The sequence below is a fragment of the Lissotriton helveticus genome, chromosome 3_2, assembly GCF_964261635.1.
Source record: "Lissotriton helveticus chromosome 3_2, aLisHel1.1, whole genome shotgun sequence".
Lineage (NCBI taxonomy): Eukaryota > Metazoa > Chordata > Amphibia > Caudata > Salamandridae > Lissotriton > Lissotriton helveticus.
The window spans coordinates 498,672,740-498,698,601 of NC_136062.1; the positions used below are offsets into that span (position 1 = coordinate 498,672,740).

At 51.1% G+C, this 25,862-nt stretch overlaps 1 protein-coding gene across 1 annotated transcript in view; it reads left to right on the plus strand.

The window, feature by feature from the left end:
- Positions 1–25,862, plus strand: part of AGBL2 (AGBL carboxypeptidase 2) — a 350,584-nt gene that overhangs the window by 157,968 nt on the left and 166,754 nt on the right. Inside the window, exon 9 of the mRNA XM_078684573.1 lies at positions 11,796–11,885. Within this exon, the coding sequence (XP_078540699.1) occupies positions 11,796–11,885 (90 nt within the window). The remainder of the gene's footprint in view (positions 1–11,795; positions 11,886–25,862) is intronic.

Consider the following 25,862-nt stretch of genomic DNA (forward strand, 5'->3'; position numbering starts at 1 on the left):
GCTCAGCATACAGATTCCGACATGCACCCAGACAATTCACTTGGAGATTCAGGGCTGAGGCGCTGCTTGATCCGGTCTACAGGTCCACTATAAGGGATGCCATCACACAATACTTCGCAATAAACAAAGGCTCGGTAAGCAAAGCATCCACATTTTGGGACGCGCTCAAGGCTAATATAATGGGAATATGTATAAGAACAAGTGTGGGAATACTAAAGAATATACGCAGGCAGCTACTAACAGAAGAGGCCTTAAAACATCTAGAGTAGGAATATGAAATTAACCCACAACCAGACACATTAGCAAAAATAAGAGAGCTAGTGACTGAATATAATGACTTAGCAGCAGGGGAAATGCGCAGTCTGTCCAAAAGACATGTAGCGAGGGCGAACGGCGAACGGAGGAAACCAGAACATATTCTAGTCACTAGAATAACAACAGGCGGAAGTCAACATCACTTTATAAAAATCACGGATGACACTGGGGACGGCCCATTGGGAGACTGCCACAATTCAAGCCATTTTATGAAGGACTCTATACCTCACTTGGGCAGGTAGATACAGAAGGACTAGACGAATACTTGGTGGACATCGCGCTCCCATCACTGTCAATGGACAGAGGGAATACTCATATCAACCCATTGAAGAAGATGAGGTAGGTGACTCCTTACTATCTTTGCCAAACAGAAATTCAACGGGTCCACTCACGAGTGAGTTTTACTAAGAATTTGTGGATATATATTTTAGAACTGTAGAGGGAAGCATTAGAGTAGGGAATTTTGCCACCTACGCTGAGAGAAGTCTTGATAATTGCCCTGTTTGTCTGATACGCCCCGACGCGATGTGAGTCCCACAGGCCCTTATACCTCATAAATACAGATGTGAAAATATTAGCACGGATATTAGCCACCAGACTTCAACCATTACTGAAAACAATGGTACTTCCAGATCTGTCGGGATTTATACCAATCAGATCCGCCTCACATAACTTGCGAACGATATTTGCACTATACCACCAGCTCAATCCAGAACTCAAAGCTTCGGCGCTAATGTTGGACACTGCTGAGGGGTTTGACTCCATTGAGTGGAGATACATGTTCAGAATACTCCAGCGAATGTGGCTTCCCGAGATCTTTCTAAAATGGGTGGGGTTGGGTGAGTGGCCAAGATGGCGATCGGGAAGACATGTTTAGTTCGTCTCCCTGCTCCCATCTGCTCACCCAGCCGCTAACAAGCAAAGAAACAGGGCGTGGCCAGGCGCCAACGAAGATGGCCGCCTAGGAACCGAGCTCCGCCGGGACGACTGTTGTCCCCGTAAAATCCGGCAGAAGATCCTGGCTGGAGTGCACCCCTCTAGGCGCACCAGCTCCCTTAAGTGAAGCGCTGCCGCACTGTGCTTGAAGCGGAGTCCGAGCCCCTTCGGGGACGACACGCCACGCCGGGTTGTGCTGCGGCGGACCCCGGGATCGTGGCCTGGAGCCTGAGTACGGGGTGAGAGGGAAATAGAGGCCCCGGCCTGCGGCCTGCACTCTGAAATAGGCCGAAGCAAGGCCCGACATCCGGCGGCTGGGCGCGAGGTGGCGCCGAGCCGCAGTGCTTCCGGTGGTCTGCGGAGGCCCGCGAACCCGGCAGGGGAGGATCCGCGAGCCGGAATTGATACCGAGCGAGCCTCGCCCACCGCGGCCATCGACCCGCCGGGAGGGCGGACCTGCGGGCAGAGATAAGTCTCCGTCGCGGCCCTGCCACTACTGCACCCCAGACGCCGGAGGGGACTGAGGAGCCATACCCAGGGACACTCGGGGTGGTGGTGGCGAGCGGTTGGAGCGGCTGCCAAGGCGCCACGGAACAGCGAGCAGCGGCCTGGTCGGGGGATCTGACAGCGGGGCCCCGGGCTGTCGGAGGTAGCGCTGCTAGACTGAGAGCCCCCTACTCCTGCAACGGCGGTAGCCACTGCCTACTGGCCAGGCATCACGGGTTGAGTTGACCCACACAGCATACATACGTGACTGCGGCAGGCTGGCTGGCTGGGGCCTAGCGCTGACTGCGCGGCTGCACACGTGGCGCCAGTTACGACCTGCCACGCATAAAGTCCGACCTGCCCAGAGAAGGAGTGGTGGCGAAGCAGGTGGTCGGCGACTGGCCTGGCGGCGCAAAGTTTGCGGGTGCCTGCCTCAGTGCCCAACATGAGGCCCAAGACAGGGGCAGCGACCCAAACGAACAAACTGGACAAATATGCGGTGCCAACTGGACCAAGGCTTGAGATCGATGATGAAGAATGGTTGACTGCGCTTCCGTCCCCTAGGGAAGTGGCGATTTCAGCCAGGCTTAGGCTCATACAACTCAAGATACTGCATAGAGTCTATATCTCCTGCACTAGATTACAGTCGATGGGAGGTGGGGGGGAGGGGCTCTGCAGGCGAGGCTGCGGTGAGACGGGCTCCTTTTTACATATACTTTGGGATTGCCCCTTGGTGCAGAGGTACTGGAGACGTGTTAGGCACTGTATGCAGGAGGTGTGGGAGGCGGACATACGCCTAGAGGCGAAGAGATGCCTCTTGAACATCTGGGAGCCCACGGACTTGCCCGTGAAAGGGAAACTCTGGGTCGCGCTGGGGCAGATGGTGGCGAAAAGGAACATCGCCTGCCTCTGGGGTGCACCCGCCCGCCGAAACTAGCCGAATGGCAAAGAGACATGGATTGGTGCATGCTGCAGGAGAAGACTGTATATATTGTGCGGTTTTGCCCTCGAAAATGGGGGGAGGTGTGGTCATGCTGGAACGAATATAGAGGTGGCATCTGTGAGCCTCCACAGGCCCGCCGACCTGGGGTGGCAGATATGGTGTGACATGTTGCTCTTCAAAGTCGAATCGATACACGTTCTAAATGACACTGTCAATGTACTGTACTGGTGCTGTGACTGACCCTATTACACGATATGTACTGACGGTACTTGTTAATGTTACTCTGCTAATAAAAAGATTTTTTTTTAAAAAACATGCAAAGAAACTGCCTGAAACCCTGCACGTACTATCGGGAAAGAAGTGGGAGAGCAGAGATCAACAAGTGGAGGCCGGAGAACCCAAAGAGATGTCACAATGGCCATAGTGCCAATATTGGCCCACTCACCAGCACTCTTGCAGCAACATACATGTAGCATAAATAAGCAGACAAGACAACTTTTTGTTGGAGAAAAATTGCTGCAGGTTTATTAGCATACACATATGCCAATATGGTGGGTTATCTTACAGGCGATCCAAAGGCAAGCCGCCCCTCGCGGCCTACCACCTGAAGGGCCAACTTGCATCCTGGCCTCAGCAAATCGTTGCTTAGCGCTTGTGGTGAGGGATTGCCACTCCCACTTCCGGTGAACCATTGGTCCACCCTCTTGCTCATGTCCCCCCCTACGAGGGGCGGAGCGTTCAAGCGACCCCCGGTTGTACAGGTTTCCCACCGCCCGTAGGATAGCGGGGCGCCGTCGCACCTCAGGGTCCACCGCACAGACTTCCTGGGGATATTAGGCCTCAGCACCCTTTGTGCTCCTGAAGAGGGTACCCCTGAGTACCTTTCCGCCTCTGGATCGCCCTGTAACTTCACCACAGCCCTGGGTGTGGCGACCGTCGCAGCCAGAGCCCCCCACCAAGGCCGGCATTCCTACTTACATCCTGCTATTTCTAGGGCCTCTTCCCTAACCAGCAAGAATTAGTCCATGCTTATACTGGGCAGATGTACCCCTCCGTCACAACACACCCTGTGAATTTGGCGTGTAGCACCCAGGTCTAATGGGCTAAGGCTCCTCTGCCCAGTGAATTTACGCATAGCGCAGACTTCCTGCGCGCAGGCTCCAACGCCTCCCCTGCCAAGCTCCCTGCCACAGGAGCCAGGAGGATTTCCGGCCACTGACGTTTACCTGTACCCCACTGGTTGCTAATTTGCCCCGTGAGGTAATTGTGGTCTTCATCCCTGGTTCATACTTTGCCACATAGACCAGACAACTTCAGTTGTTTACAAATTAACATTGGTGCCCATAGCAATGGTGTCACACAGGTTTGAGGGAATAAGCGTGTGGTGTCCATCATTAGACACTGCACCAAATCGTGGAGTGCCAACCTACAGGTGCCCGGACCTCGACCCTTGATACATATACCAGTCATGGTGACAAAGTACAAGATAGTGAGTCACATGTTTAGCTATAATCCTGTTTGGTGGATACGCTGGGACCCGTCGGTGTCCCTGCCAATGCTGTGTCACCCACTTCAGCCCTATAAAGCCCTAGCCCGTCCCTCAAAGACACCTACAGCCTGACACCCCCGCTGCGTTGTGAGGGGTTTTCGAGCCCACGCTCCCCGTCTAAGTTTCTAACCTTTCTCTCCCTTGGAGGCTCCAGCTCGTGTGAGCGGCTATCCCTGTCCTGGCGAGGCCTATCAAAGGCCATTTCCCACCTTAGGGACTAACCTGCCCTGGGAAAAGTGACATAGAAACGGGTGTCCATGTGTCTTTGTCGTATAAAAGGGGGAAACACATGAACGCAAAACACTTGACCCTTTTTGGGCAGTCGGACCGCCAAAACAAACTTCTTCAATCATTGTAGCCCATTTATGTTGACCCCACGTTCTCCTCAGGTTCTTGCACACACAATTTAACTGGCACCTACCACCACTGCCTAGCTCCCTGGCTCTCGCGCAGTTGTTATTGTCTGTCTTGAATGGACTTGAGCATCCATCACTTGGTGCGTGCTTGCCCTTAATGAAATCACCTTGGTTGTGCAAGCCCCTGCCTGGCCGCAAGCTTAGCTAAGCCCCTGCCTGTGTAGGCCGACCAAGCTACCTCCCTTGGCATCCTGTCCCTACAACACAAGGCTTACCTCTAGTCATGTCACTAATTGTCTCCATCATGCGTATAAGGCAGTTGGGACCTTCTTATGCAAACTCCCTTCTAGTAAATGTAAATGTAGGAATTTGTAGAAGCGCACAGCTACCTCCACCGGAGGTGTCCCGGCGCTGTCCGTATACCGCTTAGGAACCCTTCCTGGCTTTCCTGGGAAATGTCCACTCCTGGGCACCCCGCAGGTGCAGCCAGCCATCCCAGCGCTTTTGAGGCCGTTGTGGAGACTAAGCAAGCTATTGCCCAGAGTTGCAGCGTGGGACCCATGATCAGAACAGGCACTGAGGCGAGAATATCCAGTCAGGGGAATTAATGAGCCGGAGACCCGCCGAGGCGGGAATCGAACCCTGGTCCCGGGCCAGAGCTCTGCATCAAGGTCTGCCTGCTCTAACCATTGAGCCACACTTCTCCACACACCGTGCCGAGTAACTAATAATGTCTGTCTCTTGACCAGTCACCCCGATTGGGCACTCGTTGGACCCAAGGCTGCTATTAACAAATGTATATATCAAGTTGGGCAACTTGAGACACTACTACTTTCTCACTGTGAACTTCCTGGCGTGGAGATACTGCCTACGATCTCCCTACCTTAGATCCTGAATAACGACTAAATAAATGTGACTCAGGCCGAAATATTACCAGTGCACCCCGCCAAGGGCCCTCCACTGCATGTGAACGCCAGCAGTTCGTTATAAGGCTGTGGTTATTACCTGCCCACATCTGGACCCACACAAGCGACCCCACATGCCCCCGAACATTCCAAGGCTGTGCGATCTCTCGCTCAAACATAGCGGCAAGCAGCATCTCACCCACCAAGGCCTCTCGTGGGACCCCGCACCAGCGCACACTCAAATAAAATGCGGGCCCACACGCGCGAGCCCACATGCCCCCGAAAATACCGAGGCCGTGCACTTGAGAACCTCCCGGGGTGCAGGGCAGGGGCTTTGCGCACGTGACCCGCGGCAAAGGCCTCTGCACCCCCGCTGTCCCCTTTACATGAAAGCGCCGACACACAACCTATTCACCTCGACTCACCGCAAGAGAAAGCAAACCGGCGAATGGCGGAAAACACAGCACCCCGACGCCAGACCAGGCCTCTGGACGGAGCTACCAGAGGGCACACAAACGGCTACAGGGTGAGGGAACAAAGAGGCCGCCAGGTGGGCGGGGGAGGAATTTATACCTCTCCCCCGCCCCCCACCCGGAAGTGCCGCGCGAGACCCCCCCCCAGGGGTCGCGGAACACTGGGCTGCCCCGTGTGCCATCTTGTGGCACTAAGGGGGCCGTCCTCTTATGAGGGTCCCCTGCGGGGACGTGTCGGTCGGCCCGCAAAGATTGGAGAGGCCTGCGCAGGAGTAAGATGGCAGCCGAACATTCAAAATGACAGAGGAAGGCGACGGAGAGCGCGGCAGCGCAGTGGCACTCACAAGCATTGGAACACAACTCTGAGGCGGCGCCGCTGAGAGTACGGAAGGTGCAGTAAGCAGTGTCCAGGGCCCGATTAAGGGCGAGAAAGGCCGAACATTTCACTTTCGCTAGCTCTGAGGGGAGGAAGTTCCAGCCTGCAACGGATGCAAAGTCGAGGAAAGAGGTCACACGACCGGACAGCAGAGATTGTAAGTGTAGGAGCGTAAGTCTGGGGAGGCGCCACCGATATTAAGGACAGCGCAGAGATCGGCGCTGGACCCCGCCACAAGGGGGATAAAAACCAACAATTTCGGCAGGCGGAGTCCAACTGTTCAGGCCCTGAGGAGAGGAGGACCCAGGCTGGCAGCGGAGCAGGTACACAGGGCAGAGGAAAGGGGATGTAGCAGAGACATTCCAGCAGACGCCCGGATCAGGAACACCATAAGGGGGTAGCCTGAGGCTCACTGATGAGCCAACCGAGAATACCATAAGAGCCCAAATCCAGAAGGGGGCATATGAGAAGGGAGGCCTGGAAGACGGAGACACAGGGCATTGAGAGGCTGGTCATCACTGGCGACACGTGGAGGTCCAAGGAAGAAGCGGGATCTCTGGGGCCTCCCCACACAGCAACATAGCCACAAAAGTTTAGAGGGAGAATGGTTCTGAGCAGTAGAGGAGAGACAAAGGTGGGTGCCTCCAGCTCAAACCGGTGGATGGGGCGCTCATCCCCCAATCCACAAACAGGACAAGAACCCGAACCTAACAAGGCGCCGGTTACCTGAGCTTTCTTAGAGCTGGTATTTAATACCCTACACGACGAAATACAAACTCTAAAAGCGAAGAAGCATCTGAGCTGAAAGAAGTAAGGGGGGATGTGGACACCGTTGGAGAAAGTTTAGCCAACATGGAGGAACAAACCTAAGTATGAGAGGAAGAGATGTAACAATTGCAGCAGGTAATGATATGGATCGAGGCGCAACAAATCAACCTACGGGCGCAAGCAGAAGATTTGGAAAATAGGTCACACTAATATTGTAAGATTAATATTCGAGTTAAAGAGGTTCCACCCAAAGAAGAGGGTGTGGATATCACTCAATACCTGCAAGACTACTTTCGCCAAATCCTGGAGGTCCCTCAAGACTTTGACATCAAAATAGACCGAGCACATAGGGTGGGGTGACAGAGCCGGGCACCAGCGCCTCCCCCTGGAACTCCTAGCCTATCTACCGGACTTCTAGCCGAAAGAACTGATCCTACGCAAGGCACAAGATAAGCAACCTCTTAAGTACCAAGACCATCCTATCGCTTTGTTTCAGGATCTAGCCGCAATAACCCTGCAGAAAAGGGGAGAATTCAGACCAGCGACAACATTTCTTCGGAGCCAGGGAGTGGCATACTTTTGGGGACATCGGTTCTAGCTGATTTTCAAATGGCAGGGTAAAATGCATCAACTCCACTCTCTGCGAGACACTGCGAGACTCTGCGGACCTACTACGTAGAACGGGAAGAAAGTGCAAAACAAGACTGCTTGACGTCTAAAGGAAGATGGCAGAAGGTAGGAGGAGGCCATACTAAAGACTATACTGGGAAACCAGATCCCTCCACGATTGCGCAGGAGAGACAACCTGTATTAGACTTTTTGTCCACAGAAAATACGCCTCCAGAAAGTGACTGCGGGGACAAAAGGCAGATAAGTGTCGTGCATATGGCCCGACGGGAGACGGGGGGGGACTCCCTGGGAGCGGGAACGCATATATGGGATTGACCACATCATAGACCCAAACTCGTTCTATACCAAGGGTGCATGGGACTGGACCAAGAGTCCCTGACACTATGGGGAACTGTTGGGGTCTCAGTTGGGGTTAGGGGAGGGGAGGGAAGGAGAGAGAAGGGGAGGGAAGGGTCTGGCATTCCTGGGGATAAGGACGGCAAGGGACAGAGAAGAAGCATCAACGCGCTGAGATGCCTTTAGATAGCAGTATTTTAATTCATTTGACATGTCGCATAATCACCTGAAAGTCCTTACACTTAATGTGAAGGGACTTAACAACCCTACTAAAAGGAAAGCTATTCTATCATATTTGGAGACCTCTGAAGCAGACGTGTGCCTCCTTCAGGAGACGCGTTTACTTTCTCGGGATTGGCACCGCAGGGGTTGAGAGTCGTACCCAACAATTCTTTTTGTCCATGTCAGATAAAAAAATCAGGAGTGGCAATTCTGATTGCAAAGCAATTTCACAGAGAGGTGACATATAAAGTAGCATAAGTTAAAGGGAGGCTGTTGGCAAATACACTACGGATTGGGGGACAGACCTTAGCGATTGGGTCAGTCTACGGGCCCAATGCAGGCCAAGAGGAGGTTTTGAAGCTGGCTCTCTCAGAGGTCCTGAATAGTCAAATTCACCTGACTCTTCTGGGGGAGGGGAGACTTACATATAGTCATGGAAGCAGCAAAGACAGATCCAGAAGTCGTTACACACAAGGGGGTGAGGTATCACAGGAAGGGATTTGTTGGCTTGGCTCCATGGGATTGGTAGATTTGTGGCGGGCATCGCAGTATCCGTTCTATTCTCGCGCTCATGCACGTATGCCCGTCTGGACTACGTTCTGGGTACGACGGAGCTGGTTACACTAATGACAGAAACAAGCATTGTGCCCTTAGCGCTTTCAGACCACGATGCGGTGACCGTATCCCTGCAATTACCCACGCCGCATAGACAGTCTGGGGGGTGGAGATTAAGGAAAAGTCTGTTCCATAAAGACACAGCGGCGAAACAAATCACTAAATGCATTAAGGAATATTTAGAGATGTAAATGTAAATGTAAATGTGGGTGTACTTGTAAAGCGCACTACGACTCCAAGGAGTATCTAGGCGCTGAAGACCGCTGGGGAACCCGTCCTGGTTTTCCCTGTGAGATGGTCCCTTTCTGGGTGTCTCCAAGGTGAAACCAAACAACTAAAAGGGTCTTGACTCAAAGAACTCAGCAAGGCTGAGCCAAACTATACTAAAGAAACGAAACAATTGCCAATACTGAGAATCTAGATTTCAGGTTTCTTTTAACCTGAAAAGAAATTGGTTATCATGAATGTAACATGGAAAACCTGCTTTATAAATTGCAACATATAATTTTATTGCTTCAGAAACGATCTAAAATTTTTTACACATTTTTTTGCATGGAAACACAAACGAAATATATACATTTATATACAACACTGAAATGTAAGTACACAGAAAATTCAAAAACACAAAAAATTCAACACGCTATCAAAATCAAGCACTCTTGGCCATACATTCATACTCCAACTCATACACACTAATACTAGTCCCGGTGTCAACAATATAATACAGGGAAATCAATTAACCATTGTTTTAAACAGACCCTTTATAAGACTTTATACAGTTCAAAAACGGAAAAAGGGGGGAGGACACAAAAGTGTTCCTCGTGCTGTTTTAAAGGTTGATAACACAAAAAAATATTTTTTATATGCGACCCAGTCCCGGGTGTTTTTGAATTTTCTGTGTACTTACATTTCAGTGTTGTATATAAAGTAAGTAAAGTCCACATTTGTAAAGCGCACAATCACCCGTAAGGGTCTCTAGGCGCTGGGGGCCGTTGGGAAGATTAAGCGAGCTACTGCCCAGAGTCACATGGTGCTGGGCTGACCTGCCGCCGGAGCCGGGGATCGAACCCTGATCCCCAGATTCCAGTGCCAGTCGCCCTGGCCGCGGCGCCACACCTCTTCCACATATATAAATGTATATATTTCGTTTGTGTTTCCATGCAAAAAAATGTGTAAAAATTTTTAGATCGTTTCTGAAGCAATAAAATTATATGTTGCAATTTATAAAGCAGGTTTTCCATGTTACATTCATGATAACCAATTTCTTTTCAGGTTAAAAGAAAACTGAAATCTAGATTCTCAGTATTGGCAATTGTTTCGTTCCAAGGTGAAACCAGGCATCCCCGGCGTCTGTGGGGGGCCGTTGTAGAGATGAGGCAAGCTTAATGCCCAGAGTTGCCGAGTGGGACCCCTGGTTAGAGTAGGCACCAAGGCGAGAATTATCGAGTCCGTTGACCCTGGTCCACGACCCTGCCGCGTCGGGAATTGAACCCTGGTCCCGGGCCGTTCTCTGCTTACAGGTCTGCCGCCTCTAACCAGTGAGCCACACCACTGCAGAGATGAACGACTCTTCAGAGGTTTCTATAACCACATTATGGGAGGCCATCAAAGCAATGGTTAGGGGAGAGATAATCGCAATCAGTGCAGCAGAAAATAAGGAACGGAGAGAAAAGAGAGAACCGCTGTCAGCACAGGTCCTGGAACTGGAACGGGTACATAGGCGGACGGGAGCGCCCACGGTATGGAGACAGCTTAAGGCGGCGAGGATGCAACTGGCTGGGTTAGACCAGAGTGCAAAATATTGGAAAATTCTGAGCCTTCCAATAAACGTGTTGCGTCTGTAAAGGAATGGGAGATACGTGGTATATGAACCAGACGTAGAGGGATACATATAAACATGCATACATGGCACATGATCCATGCATACTTAGATACATTGTACATGAACCAGAAGAAGTAGGATAGAAAGAAACACACACACATGATACATGATCCACCTATACATAGAGACTTACATACATACATGGTACATGATCCACGCATACATAGAAACATAGATACATAGATTGCACATGATCTACAAACAGAAACATAGATACATGCATACATACATACATGGTATATGGTCCATGCATACATAGATATGTACATGCATACATACATGCACAGTACATGATGCATGCATACATAGATACGCACATGCACACATACACACACAGTACATGATCTACATATACACACATACATACATGATCCATGAATCCATAGATATGTACATGAATACATACATACACAGTACATGATCCATGCATACATAGATACATGCATGCATACATACATACATAAACAGTACATGAACAACACATACATACATACACACGCATACATACAATGTACATGATCCACACATTCATACATACATACATACATGAACTGTGCATACATTTGTACATGCATACATACATGCACAGTACATGATGCATGCATACATAGATACGCACATGCACACATACACACACAGTACATGATCTACATATACACACATACATACATGATCCATGAATCCATAGATATGTACATGAATACATACATACATAAACAGTACATGATCCATGCATACATACATGATCCATGCATACATACATACATACATAAACAGTACATGATCCATGCATACATAGATACGCTCATGCATACATGCATGGTACATGACCCACGCATACACACATACATACATGATCCATGCACACAGACAGCTCCCATGTGCTGTGCCTGGACTCTGAGTGTTGTGCTACAGATGGCTCATGTTTAAAGCCTGGGGACGCCCCTTGGAAGGGCCCTCACTGCTGAGAACACGTCTAATCTCATGTCTTACCCTCCTGCAGGGACCCCCTCCTCCGACCCAGCGCCCCAAGGACCTGCCCGCCTCCAGCCCTGGCAAGGGACCGCCCGCAGAGCAGCAGCGCCCCCCACAGGTGGGTGTGTACCCTCTGCTCTTGGTTCATTCCTGGCTCTGTCTGTCTCAGGGGCAGGGGTGATATCTACCAGCATCTCTGGTGGGGGTACATGGCGTATGTCTCTTGCAGGTCTGTGTCTGTCTGTCTGTCTGCCGAGGTTGTGTGTCTGCATCCTTGGCGCGTGTGCACGGCATGTGCCTGTCTCAAGTGCACTTACATCCTCTTTGTGGCTGGTTCAGTTACAGATTGTGGCTGTACTTGTGATCTGGTTATAACCTCTGTGTCTGTCCCTCTGATGATGTCACACCCTCTGTGTCTGTCCCTCTGATGATGTCACAGCCTCTGTGTCTGTCCCTCTGATGATGTCACAGCCTCTGTGTCTGTCCCTCTGATGATGTCACACCCTCTGTGTCTGTCCCTCTGATAATGATGTCACAGCCTCTGTGCCTGTATCTCTGATGTCACAGCCTCTGTGTCTGTCCCTCTGATGATGTCACAACCTCTGTGTCTGTCCCTCTGATGATGTCACACCCTCTGTGTCTGTCCCTCTGATGATGTCACACCCTCTGTGTCTGTCCCTCTGATGATGTCAAAGCCTCTGTGCCTGTACCTCTGATGATGTCACACCCTCTGTGTCTGTCCCTCTGATGATGTCACAGCCTCTGTGCCTGTACCTCTGATGATGTCACAGCCTCTGTGCCTGTACCTCTGATGATGTCACAGCCTCTGTGTCTGTCCCTCTGATGATGTCACAGCCTCTGTGTCTGTCCCTCTGATGATGTCATAACCTCTCTGTCTGTCCCTCTGATGATGTCACACCCTCTGTGTCTGTCCCTCTGATGATGTCACACCCTCTGTGTCTGTCCCTCTGATGATGTCACAGCCTCTGTGCCTATATCTCTGATGATGTCACAGCCTCTGTGTCTGTCCCTCTGATGATATCACAGCCTCTGTGTCTTCATCTCTGATGATGTCACAGCCTCTGTGTCTGTACCTCTGATGATGTCACAGCCTCTGTGTCTGTACCTCTGGTGATGTCACAGCCTCTGTGTCTGTCCCTCTGATGATGTCACAGCCTCTGTGTCTGTCCCTCTGATGATGTCACAGCCTCTGTGTCTGTCCCTCTGATGATGTCACAGCCTCTGCCTGTACCTCTGATGATGTCACAGCCTCTGTGTCTGTACCTCTGATGATGTCACAGCCTCTGTGTCTGTCCCTCTGATAATGTCACAGCCTCTGTGTCTGTACCTCTGATGATGTCACAGTCTCTGTGTCTGTACCTCTGGTGATGTCACAGCCTCTGTGCCTGTACCTCTGAAGATGTCACAGCCTCTGTGCCTGTACCTCGGATGATGTCACAGCCTCTGTGTCTGTATCTCTGATAATGTCACAGCCTCTGTGCCTGTCCCTCTGATGATGTCACAGCCTCTGTGCCTGTACCTCTGATGATGTCACAGCCTCTGTGCCTGTACCTCTGATGATGTCACAGCCTCTGTGTCTGTACCTCTGATGATGTCACAGCCTCTGTCTGTATCTCTGATGATGTCACAGCCTCTGGCTGTATCTCTGATGTCACAGCCTCTGTGCCTGTACCTCTGATGATGTCACAGCCTCTGTCTGTATCTCTGATGATATCACAGCCTCTGTGTCTGTCCTCTGATGATGTCACAGCCTCTGTGCCTGTACCTCTGATGATGTCACATCCTCTGTGTCTGTCCCTCTGATGATGTCACAGCCTCTGTGCCTGTACCTCTGATGATGTCACATCCTCTGTGTCTGTCCCTCTGATGATGTCACAGCCTCTGTGCCTGTACCTCTGATGATGTCACTGCCTCTGTGTCTGTACCTCTGATGATGTCACAGCCTCTGTGTCTGTCCCTCTGATGATGTCACAGCCTCTGTGCCTGTACCTCTGATGATGTCACAGCCTCTGTGTCTCTACCTCTGATGATGTCACAGCCTCTGTATCTGTATCTCTGATTATGTCGCCGCCTCTGTGTCTGTATCTCTGATGATGTCACCGCCTCTGTGTCTGTACCTCTGATGATGTCACAGCCTCTCTGTCTGTATCTCTGATGATGTCACAGCCTCTGTGCCTGTACCTCTGATGATGTCACATCCTCTGTGTCTGTCCCACTGATGATGTCACAACCTCTGTGCCTGTACCTCTGATGATGTCACAGCCTCTGTGCCTGTACCTCTGATGATGTCACAGCCTCTGTGTCTGTCCCTCTGATGATGTCACAGCCTCTGTGCCTCTGATGATGATGTCACAGCCTCCGTGCCTGTATTTCTGATGATGTCACAGCCTCTGTGTCTGTCCCTCTGAGGATGTCACAGCCTCTGTGTCTGTCCCTCTGACGATGTCACAGCCTCTGTGCCTGTACCTCTGATGATGTCACAGCCTCTGTGTCTGTACCTCTGATGATGTCACAGCCTCTGTGTCTGTATCTCTGATGATGTCACAGCCTCTGTGTCTGTACCTCTGATGATGTCACAGCCTCTGTGTCTGTATCTCTGATGATGTCACCGTCTCTGTGTCTGTATCTCTGATGATGTCACCGCCTCTGTGTCTGTACCTCTGATGATGTCACAGCCTCTGTGTCTGTATCTCTGATGATGTCACAGCCTCTGTGTCTGTATTTCTGGTGATGTCACATCCTCTGTGTCTGTCCCTCTGATGATGTCACAGCCTCTGTGCCTGTACCTCTGATGATGTCACAGCCTCTGTGTCTGTATCTCTGATGATGTCACAGCCTCTGTGCCTGTACCTCTGATGATGTCACAGCCTCTGTGCCTGTACCTCTGATGATGTCACAGCTTCTGTGTCTGTACCTCTGTTGATGTCATAGCCTCTGTGTCTGTCCCTCTGATGATGTCACAGCCTCTGTGTCTGTACCTCTGATGATGTCACAGCCTCTGTGTCTGTCCCTCTAATGATGTCACAGCCTCTGTGCCTGTACCTCTGATGATGTCACAGCCTCTGTGTCTGTCCCTCTGATGATGTCACAGCCTCTGTGTCTGTATCTCTTATGATGTCACAGCCTCTGTGACTGTACCTCTGATTATGTCACAGCCTCTGTATCTGTACCTCTGATTATGTCACAGCCTCTGTATCTCTGATGATGTCACCGCCTCTCTGTCTGTACCTCTGATGATGTCACAGCCTCTGTGTCTGTACCTCTGATGATGTCACAGCCGCTGTGTCTGTATCTCTGATGATGTCACCGCCTCTGTGTCTGTACCTCTGATGATGTCACAGCCTCTGTGTCTGTATCTCTGGTGATGTCACAGCCTCTGTGTCTGTATCTCTGATGATGTCACAGCCTCTGTGTCTGTACCTCTGATGATGTCACAGCCTCTGTGCCTGTACCTCGGATGATGTCACCGCCTCTGTGTCTGTCCCTCTGATGATGTCACAGCCTCTGTCTGTATCTGTGATGATGTCACAGTCTCTGTCTGTATCTCTGATGATGTCACAGCCTCTGTCTGTATCTCTGATGATGTCACAGCCTCTGTCTGTATCTCTGATGATGTCAGAGCCTCTGTGTCTGTATCTCTGATGATCTCACAGCCTCTGTGTCTGTATCTCTGATGATGTCACTGCCTCTGTGCCTGTACCTCTGGTGATGTCACAGCCTCTGTGCCTGTACCTCTGATGATGTCACAGCCTCTGTGTCTGTATCTCTGATGATGTCACAGCCTCTGTGTCTGAATTTCTGGTGATGTCACATCCTCTGTGTCTGTCCCTCTGATGATATCACAGCCTCTGTGCCTATACCTCTGATGATGTCACAGCCTCTGTGTCTGTATCTCTGATGACGTCACAGCCTCTGTGCCTGTACCTCTGATGATGTCACAGCCTCTGCGCCTGTACCTCTGATGATGTCACAGCTTCTGTGTCTGTACCTCTGTTGATGTCATAGCCTCTGTGTCTGTCCCTCTGATGATGTCACAGCCTCTGTGTCTGTACCTCTGATGATGTCACAGCCTCTGTGTCTGTCCCTCTGATGATGTCACAGCCTCTGTGCCTGTACCTCTGATGATGTCACAGCCTCTGTGTCTGTACCTCTGATGATGTCACAGCCTCTGTGTCTGTATCTCTTATGATGTCACAGCCTCTGTGTCTGTCCCTCTGATGATGTCACAGCCTCTGTGCCTGTACCTCTGATGATGTCACAGCCTCTGTGTCTGTACCTCTGATGATGTAACAGCCTCTGTGTCTGTCCCTCTGATGATGTCACAGCCTCTGTGTCTGTCCCTCTGATGATGTCACCGCCTCTGTGCCTGTACCTCTGATGAAGTCACCACCTCTGTGCCTGTACCTCTGATGATGTCACAGCCTCTGTGTCTGTACCTCTGATGATGTCACAGCCTCTGTGTCTGTACCTCTGTTGATGTCACAGCCTCTGTGTCTGTACCTCTGCTGATGTCACAGCCTCTGTACCTGTACCTCTGATGATGTCACAGCCTCTGTGTCTGTCCCTCTGATGATGTCACAGCCTCTGTGCCTGTACCTCTGATGATGTCACAGCCTCTGTGTCTGTATCTCTGATGATGTCACAGCCTCTGTGCCTGTACCTCTGATGATGTCACAGCCTCTGTGTCTGTACCTCTTTTGATGTCATAGCCTCTGTACCTGTACCTCTGTTGATGTCACAGCCTCTGTGTCTGTACCTCTGATGATGTCACAGCCTCTGTGTCTGTACCTCTGTTGATGTCGCAGCCTCTGTGCCTTTATCTCTGATGATGTCACAGCCTCTGCGTCTGTCCCTCTGATGATGTCACAGCCTCTGTGCCTCTGATGATGATGTCACAGCCTCTGTGCCTGTATCTCTGATGATGTCACAGCCTCTGTGTCTGTCCCTCTGATGATGTCACAGCCTCTGTGTCTGTCCCTCTGATGATGTCACAGCCTCTGTGCCTGTACCTCTGATGATGTCACAGCCTCTGTGTCTCTACCTCTGATGATGTCACAGCCCCTGTGTCTGTATCTCTGATGATGTCACAGCCTCTGTGTCTGTACCTCTGATGATGTCACAGCCTCTGTGTCTGTATCTCTGATTATGTCGCTGCCTCTGTGTCTGTATCTCTGATGATGTCACCGCCTCTGTGTCTGTACCTCTGATGATGTCACAGCCTCTGTGTCTGTATCTCTGATGATGTCACAGCCTCTGTGTCTGTATCTCTATTGATGTCACATCCTCTGTGTCTGTCCCACTGATGATGTCACAGCCTCTGTGCCTGTACCTCTGATGATGTCACAGCCTCTGTGCCTGTACCTCTGATGATGTCACAGCCTCTGTGTCTGTCCCTCTGATGATGTCACAGTGTCTGTGCCTCTGATGATGATGTCACAGCCTCCGTGCCTGTATTTCTGATGAATTCACAGCCTCTGTGTCTGTCCCTCTGATGATGTCACAGCCTCTGTGTCTGTCCCTCTGATGATGTCACAGCCTCTGTGCCTGTACCTCTGATGATGTCACAGCCTCTGTGTCTGTACCTCTAATGATGTCACAGCCTCTGTGTCTGTATCTCTGATGATGTCACAGCCTCTGTGTCTGTACCTCTGATGATGTCACAGCCTCTGTGTCTGTATCTCTGATGATGTCACTGTCTCTGTGTCTGTATCTCTGATGATGTCACAGCCTCTGTGTCTGTACCTCTGATGATGTCACAGCCTCTGTGTCTGTATCTCTGATGATGTCACAGCCTCTGTGTCTGTATTTCTGGTGATGTCACATCCTCTGTGTCGGTCTCTCTGATGATTTCACAGCCTCTGTGCCTGTACCTCTGATGATGTCACAGCCTCTGTGTCTGTATCTCTGATGATGTCACAGCCTCTGTGCCTGTACCTCTGATGATGTCACAGCCTCTGTGCCTGTACCTACGATGATGTCACAGCTTCTGTGTCTGTACCTCTGTTGATGTCATAGCCTCTGTGTCTGTCCCTCTGATGATGTCACAGCCCCTGTGTCTGTACCTCTTATGATGTCACAGCCTCTGTGTCTGTCCCTCTGATGATGTCACAGCCTCTGTGCCTGTACCTCTGATGATGTCACAGCCTCTGTGTCTGTCCCTCTGATGATGTCACAGCCTCTGTGTCTGTATCTCTTATGATGTCACAGCCTCTGTGTCTGTCCCTCTGATGATGTCACAGCCTCTGTGCCTCTACCTCTGATGATGTCACAGCCTCTGTGTCTGTCCCTCTGATGATGTCACAGCCTCTGTGCCTCTGATGATGATGTCACAGCCTCCGTGCCTGTACCTCTGATGATGTCACAGCCTCTGTGTCTGTACCTCTGATGATGTCACAGCCTCTGTGTCTGTATCTCTGATGATGTCACTGTCTCTGTGTCTGTCCCTCTGATGATGTCACAGCCTCTGTGCCTGTACCTCTGATGATGTCACAGCCTCTGTGTCTGTACCTCTGTTGATGTCGCAGCCTCTGTGCCTGTATCTCTGATGATGTCACAGCCTCTGCGTCTGTCCCTCTGATGTCACAGCCTCTGTGCCTCTGATGATGATGTCACAGCCTCTGTGCCTGTATCTCTGTTGATGTCACAGCCTCTGTGTCTGTACCTCTGATGATGTCACAGCCTCTGTGTCTGTACCTCTGTTGATGTCGCAGCCTCTGTGCCTGTATCTCTGATGATGTCACAGCCTCTGCGTCTGTCCCTCTGATGATGTCACAGCCTCTGTGCCTCTGATGATGATGTCACAGCCTCTGTGCCTGTATCTCTGATGTCACAGCCTCTGTGTCTGTCCCTCTGATGATGTCACAGCCTCTGTGTCTGTCCCTCTGATGATGTCACAGCCTCTGTGCCTGTACCTCTGATGATGTCACAGCCTCTGTGTCTCTACCTCTGATGATGTCACAGTCCCTGTGTCTGTCCCTCTGATGATGTCACAGCCTCTGTGTCTGTACCTCTGATGATGTCACAGCCTCTGTGTCTGTCCCTCTGATGATGTCACAGCCTCTGTGCCTGTACCTCTGATGATGTCACAGCCTCTGTGTCTGTCCCTCTGATGATGTCACAGCCTCTGTGTCTGTATCTCTTATGATGTCACAGCCTCTGTGTCTGTCCCTCTGATGATGTCACAGCCTCTGTGCCTGTACCTCTGATGATGTCACAGCCTCTGTGTCTGTACGTCTGATGATGTAACAGCCTCTGTGTCTGTCCCTCTGATGATGTCACAGCCTCTGTGTCTGTCCCTCTGATGATGTCACAGCCTCTGTGTCTGTATCTCTGATGATGTCACAGCCTCTGTGCCTGTACCTCTGATGATGTCACCGCCTCTGTGCCTGTACCTCTGATGATGTCACCGCCTCTCTGCCTGTACCTCTGATGATGTCACAGCGTCTGTGTCTGTACCTCTGATGATGTCACAGCCTCTGTGTCTGTACCTCTGTTGATGTCACAGCCTCTGTGTCTGTACCTCTGTTGATGTCACAGCCTCTGTACCTGTACCTCTGATGATGTCATAGCCTCTGTGTCTGTCCCTCTGATGATTTCACAGCCTCTGTGCCTGTACCTCTGATGATGTCACAGCCTCTGTGTCTGTATCTCTGATGATGTCACAGCCTCTGTGCCTGTACCTCTGATGATGTCACAGCCTCTGTGTCTGTACCTCTGTTGATGTCATAGCCTCTGTACCTGTACCTCTGTTGATGTCACAGCCTCTGTGTCTGTACCTCTGATGATGTCACAGCCTCTGTGTCTGTACCTCTGTTGATGTCGCAGCCTCTGTGTCTGTACCTCTGATGATGTCACAGACTCTGTGTCACTCGTTTTTAAAAATTGTATTGTATTTTGTACCTGTGTGCTTTTAAACTTGACCAGCATCTTGGCAATTACCCCTGCCTTCTTTGGAGCTCCCTGACAGCCGACTTGGGCGCTGCCTTGGGGAGTCCTCCCTCGCTGCCGCCATCCATCGCGGGCGAGTAAGCCCCGCCCACCTTGCAGGCAACGCCCCTTTTCCTCCCCTTTTTTTTCCTCGGATCCCTGTATAAAAATATGTGTTTAGGCCGGAGGCGCAGCGGGCGCGACGATGGCGCGCCGAAGGCGCGCCAAAGGCAAGCCCGTCTGCGCCCGTCCGCGACAGTCCGGGGCGAGGGGCATGTCACTCTGCCCCCCACATCATCTACACCCCTGACCAGCTCCACCACCTCCAGGGACCGTGGCCCATCCCAGCCCTTACTCATTCTCGTATTTCCCTTCTTGGTCTTTCCCTAGCTTCTGCTCCTCTCATCTCCTCATCCACAGTTGATCCCCTATACTCGTTTGAAGATGTGAACTCATCGGCAACTCCCAAAGCCCTTACGGCACTCTATCTCAATACCAGATCCGCTGTCGCCCATGTGCATGAACTTTCGGTCCTGTTGGACCTTCATGCACCGGATCTCCTTTTTCTAACGGAGACCTGGTTTTGCGATGACTCTCTCCCTGCCCTTTTAGCCACTCTACCTGCCCAATATTATGCCTTACGAGCAGACCGCTCTACGGGCAGAACTGGGGGCGGTGTAGCGGTCATCGCTCGTACTGACCTCCCTTTCCAAATTTTATCTCTTCCTGGCATCTCGACCTCCGAATACTTGGTTATTCGCACTACTGCCATCACCCCCTCTCTGACTTGTTTTCTTACTTATCGCCCTCCCCAATCCCCGTTACTGTTTCTTCCTGATTTCTTGGAAGTGCTGGCCACCATTACTGTTAATAACTCGTCCATTTTGCTTCTTGGTGATTTTAATTTTTGGCCCTCTGACCCCGCCGAATGTCTTTCCTCTAAAGAGTTTTCCGAAACCCTTCAATCCCTCAGTTTCATCTCACATGTTCATTCCCCCACCCACATTAAAGGTCACGCACTTGACTAGATCTGGTCACTGAACTGCCCTGTGGAATCTCTCTTAATCTCTCCTTGCACTTGGTCTGACCACTATATCATTTCATTTTCCCTCCCTGTGCACTCCCCTGCCAAACCCCCTCGCCCTAAAAACATCTGGGTTCGAGCTTGGGGTCGAGCCAATCTGCAAGATCTCTCCTCCTCGCTCACCGCCTCCCTCCCTTCATTACAGGGTTTATCCACCCTCTCCCAGGTTATGGCCATAGAACAGTGGCTGTCTTCAGGCTGTGACTCTGTGGCGCCGCTCAAGCGTATCACCTCTAAGCGCGACAAAGACGCTAACCGTTGGTTCAGTAAAGAGCTTAAGGCCACCAAGTTAGCGGTACGGCGCGCCGAGCGGGCCTGGAGGAGAAACTACTGCCCCACTGTGCGTCTGGAGTATGTTACCATCTTGACCCAGTACAAAAAAGACATCTTGGAGGCCAAAACCACCTATTTCTCCTCCAAAATACTGGCTGCTGAAAATCAGTCTAAAGAAATATTTGCAATTGTTCACAACCTGGCGTTCTCGGACAGATCCACCCTTAAGCCTGCCCCGTCCGAGGAACTCTGTCGCTCTCTAAACAATTACTTTATCCATAAAATAGTGACCATCAAGGCCAATATTCCTCCCCCTTTCCCCTCTTTTGTTGATCCCCTGTGTCCCCTTCCTAAGGGCGAACTCACTTCCTTTCCCCTTATGACTAGGGAAACCTTGTCCACCTTAGTTCCCTTGGTCAAGTCCGGTTCTCCACGGGATTCTTGTCCCGCCCATGTTCTCCGCCACATCTTCACCTCCTGCCCTGACCTTCCACTTCACCTCCTAAACAGTTCACTTGCTCAAGGTGTGGTACCCGACCCGTTGAAATCTGCGGTCATCGTGCCTATCTTGAAAAAACCCGGCTCGGACCCTTCTGTGCCTGCCAATTTCCGCCCCATCTCCCTTTTGCCATTTCTGGCAAAGGTGCTCGAGCGCCACGTCACCTGCGCCCTGAGCTCCTTTGTGGAGATGCATGGAGCCCTTGCCCCCCGTCAGGCCGGCTTTCGCCCCGCACACTCTACGGAGTCCGTTGTCATTTCGGTCTTGGACAGCCTCAGGGAGGGTATGGACACTAACCAACGCCAGGCCCTGGTGCTCCTCGACCTCTCAGCCGCTTTTGACACGGTGGATCATTCCATCTTACTTTCCCGTGTCAGGGCGGCGGGGGTCGGGGGGACGGCCCTGGTCTGGCTTTCCTCCTTCCTGAGTGACCGCACCCAGGCTGTTCGCCTGGGTGATTTTACAGCGACGTCTGTAAAGTTCAGTGCGGGGTCCCTCAGGGCTCCTCCCTTTCCCCCCTTTTATTTAATCTTTATATTGCTCCTCTTATTTTTTCCCTGCAACAAATGGAGGTCGCCGTGTTTAATTACGCGGACGATCTCCAGCTTGTTTTTGACCTGTCTTCTTCTCCCTCCTCTGCTTCTAACTTTCAATCTATTATGCTTTATATCCGGGACTGGATGAGCCACAACCACCTTAAACTCAACCCTGACAAGACAGAGTTGGTGTTGACAGGTGGTTCATCCAGCCCCTGGACTCCTTTGTTTTGGCCCCCTTCTCTTGGCCCCTCCCCGACTCCTGCTACCTCAGTTAAAACCCTTGGCATAAAAATTAATTCTCAACTGTCCCTTCACTCCCAGGTTGGCTCTGTGGTTTCTGCTTCTTTTCTTGCACTGCGTACTATACGCAGGGTGTCCCGTTTCTTTTCCTTTTCTGCCCTCAAACTTATCATTCTGGCCATGGTGGTGTCCCGCCTGGACTATGGTAACGCCCTATATGCGGGGATCCCTGCATATAGTTTACGGCGTCTCCAACTCATACAGAACCAGGCGGCCCGCCTGGTCTTTAACCTCCCGAAATTTCACCACTCTACCCCCCTCCTGAAGTCTCTACACTGGCTGCCTGTACGAGCCCGGGTCCAATTTAAGATCGCTTCCATCGCCTTCCTTGCTCGTCTAGGTTCAGCCCCAGCCTTTATCTCTTCTGAGATTACCCCTTATGTTCCGTGTAGAGAGCTCCGTTCATCCTCCCAGGCCCTTCTTATGGTTCCACGTTTCCGAACAAAGAAGTGGGGAGGCTCTAAATTTTCCACTCTGGCCCCGTTTCCTTTGGAAATTCGATCCCTCACCTTGTACCCACAATTCCGGAAACAACTCAAGGCCCACCTATTCAAGAAGTCCTTTGAATAATCTCTAACGGCCCCCTGCCTCTTTTTTTTTCTCCTCGGTAGTCTGTTAGTTGTAGCGCCAAGAAACCGCTGGTGTACGTGCGTTTTTACAAATAATTTTAAACTCAAACTTTAAACTCAAACTCTGTACCTCTGTTGATGTCACAGCCTCTGTGTCTGTACCTCTGATGATGTCACAGCCTCTCTGTCTGTACCTCTGATGATGTCACAGCCTCTGTGTCTGTATCTCTGATGATGTCACAGCCTCTGTGTCTGTACCTCTGATGATGTCACACCCTCTGTGTCTGTCCCTCTGATGATGTCACAGCCTCTGTGCCTCTACCTCTGATGATGTCACAGCCTCTGTGTCTGTATCTCTGATGATGTCACCGTCTCTGTGTCTGTATCTCTGATGATGTCACCGCCTCGGTGTCTGTACCTCTGATGATGTCACAGCCTCTGTGTCTGTCCCTCTGATGATGTCACAGCCTCTGTGCCTGTACCTCTGATGATGTCACAGCCTCTGTGTCTGTCCCTCTGATGATGTCACAGCCTCTGTGCCTCTGATGATGATGTCACAGCCTCCGTGCCTGTACCTCTGATGATGTCACAGCCTCTGTGTCTGTACCTCTGATGATGTCACAGCCTCTGTGCCTGTATCTCTGATGATGTCACTGTCTCTGTGTCTGTCCCTCTGATGATGTCACAGCCTCTGTGCCTGTACCTCTGATGATGTCACAGCCTCTGTGTCTGTCCCTCTGATGATGTCACAGCCTCTGTGCCTCTGATGATGATGTCACAGCCTCCGTGCCTGTACCTCTGATGATGTCACAGCCTCTGTGTCTGTACCTCTGTTGATGTCGCAGCCTCTGTGCCTGTATCTCTGATGATGTCACAGCCTCTGCGTCTGTCCCTCTGATGATGTCACAGCCTCTGTGCCTCTGATGATGATGTCACAGCCTCTGTGCCTGTATCTCTGTTGATGTCACAGCCTCTGTGTCTGTACCTCTGATGATGTCACAGCCTCTGTGTCTGTACCTCTGTTGATGTCGCAGCCTCTGTGCCTGTATCTCTGATGATGTCACAACCTCTGCGTCTGTCCCTCTGATGATGTCACAGCCTCTGTGCCTCTGATGATGATGTCACAGCCTCTGTGTTTGTCCCTCTGATGATGTCACAGCCTCTGTGTCTGTCCCTCTGATGATGTCACAGCCTCTGTGCCTGTACCTCTGATGATGTCACAGCCTCTGTGTCTCTACCTCTGATGATGTCACAGCCCCTTAGTCTGTCCCTCTGATGATGTCACAGCCTCTGTGTCTGTACTTCTGATGATGTCACAGTCTCTGTGTCTGTCCCTCTGATGATGTCACAGCCTCTGTGCCTGTACCTCTGATGATGTCACAGCCTCTGTGTCTGTCCCTCTGATGATGTCACAGCCTCTGTGTCTGTATCTCTTATGATGTCACAGCCTCTGTGTCTGTCCCTCTGATGATGTCACAGCCTCTGTGCCTGTACCTCTGATGATGTCACAGCCTCTGTGTCTGTACGTCTGATGATGTAACAGCCTCTGTGTCTGTCCCTCTGATGATGTCACAGCCTCTGTGTCTGTCCCTCTGATGATGTCACAGCCTCTGTGTCTGTATCTCTGATGATGTCACAGCCTCTGTGCCTGTACCTCTGATGATGTCACTGCCTCTGTGCCTGTACCTCTGATGATGTCACCGCCACTCTGCCTGTACCTCTGATGATGTCACAGCGTCTGTGTCTGTACCTCTGATGATGTCACAGCCTCTGTGTCTGTACCTCTGTTGATGTCACAGCCTCTGTGTCTGTACCTCTGTTGATGTCACAGCCTCTGTGCCTGTACCTCTGATGATGTCACAGCCTCTGTGTCTGTCCCTCTGATGATGTCACAGCCTCTGTGTCTGTATCTCTTATGATGTCACAGCCTCTGTGTCTGTCCCTCTGATGATGTCACAGCCTCTGTGCCTGTACCTCTGATGATGTCACAGCCTCTGTGTCTGTACGTCTGATGATGTAACAGCCTCTGTGTCTGTCCCTCTGATGATGTCACAGCCTCTGTGTCTGTCCCTCTGATGATGTCACAGCCTCTGTGTCTGTATCTCTGATGATGTCACAGCCTCTGTGCCTGTACCTCTGATGATGTCACTGCCTCTGTGCCTGTACCTCTGATGATGTCACCGCCACTCTGCCTGTACCTCTGATGATGTCACAGCGTCTGTGTCTGTACCTCTGATGATGTCACAGCCTCTGTGTCTGTACCTCTGTTGATGTCACAGCCTCTGTGTCTGTACCTCTGTTGATGTCACAGCCTCTGTACCTGTACCTCTGATGATGTCATAGCCTCTGTGTCTGTCCCTCTGATGATGTCACAGCCTCTGTGCCTGTACCTCTGATGATGTCACAGCCTCTGTGTCTGTATCTCTGATGATGTCACAGCCTCTGTGCCTGTACCTCTGATGATGTCACAGCCTCTGTGTCTGTACCTCTGTTGATGTCATAGCCTCTGTACCTGTACCTCTGTTGATGTCACAGCCTCTGTGTCTGTACCTCTGATGATGTCACAGCCTCTGTGTCTGTACCTCTGATGATGTCACAGACTCTGTGTCTGTACCTCTGTTGATGTCACAGCCTCTGTGTCTGTACCTCTGATGATGTCACAGCCTCTGTGTCTGTACCTCTGATGATGTCACAGCCTCTGTGTCTGTACCTCTGATGATGTCACAGCCTCTGTGTCTGTACCTCTGATGATGTCACAGACTCTGTGTCTGTACCTCTGTTGATGTCACAGACTCTGTGTCTGTACCTCTGTTGATGTCACAGCCTCTGTGTCTGTACCTCTGATGATGTCACAGCCTCTGTGTCTGTATCTCTGATGATGTCA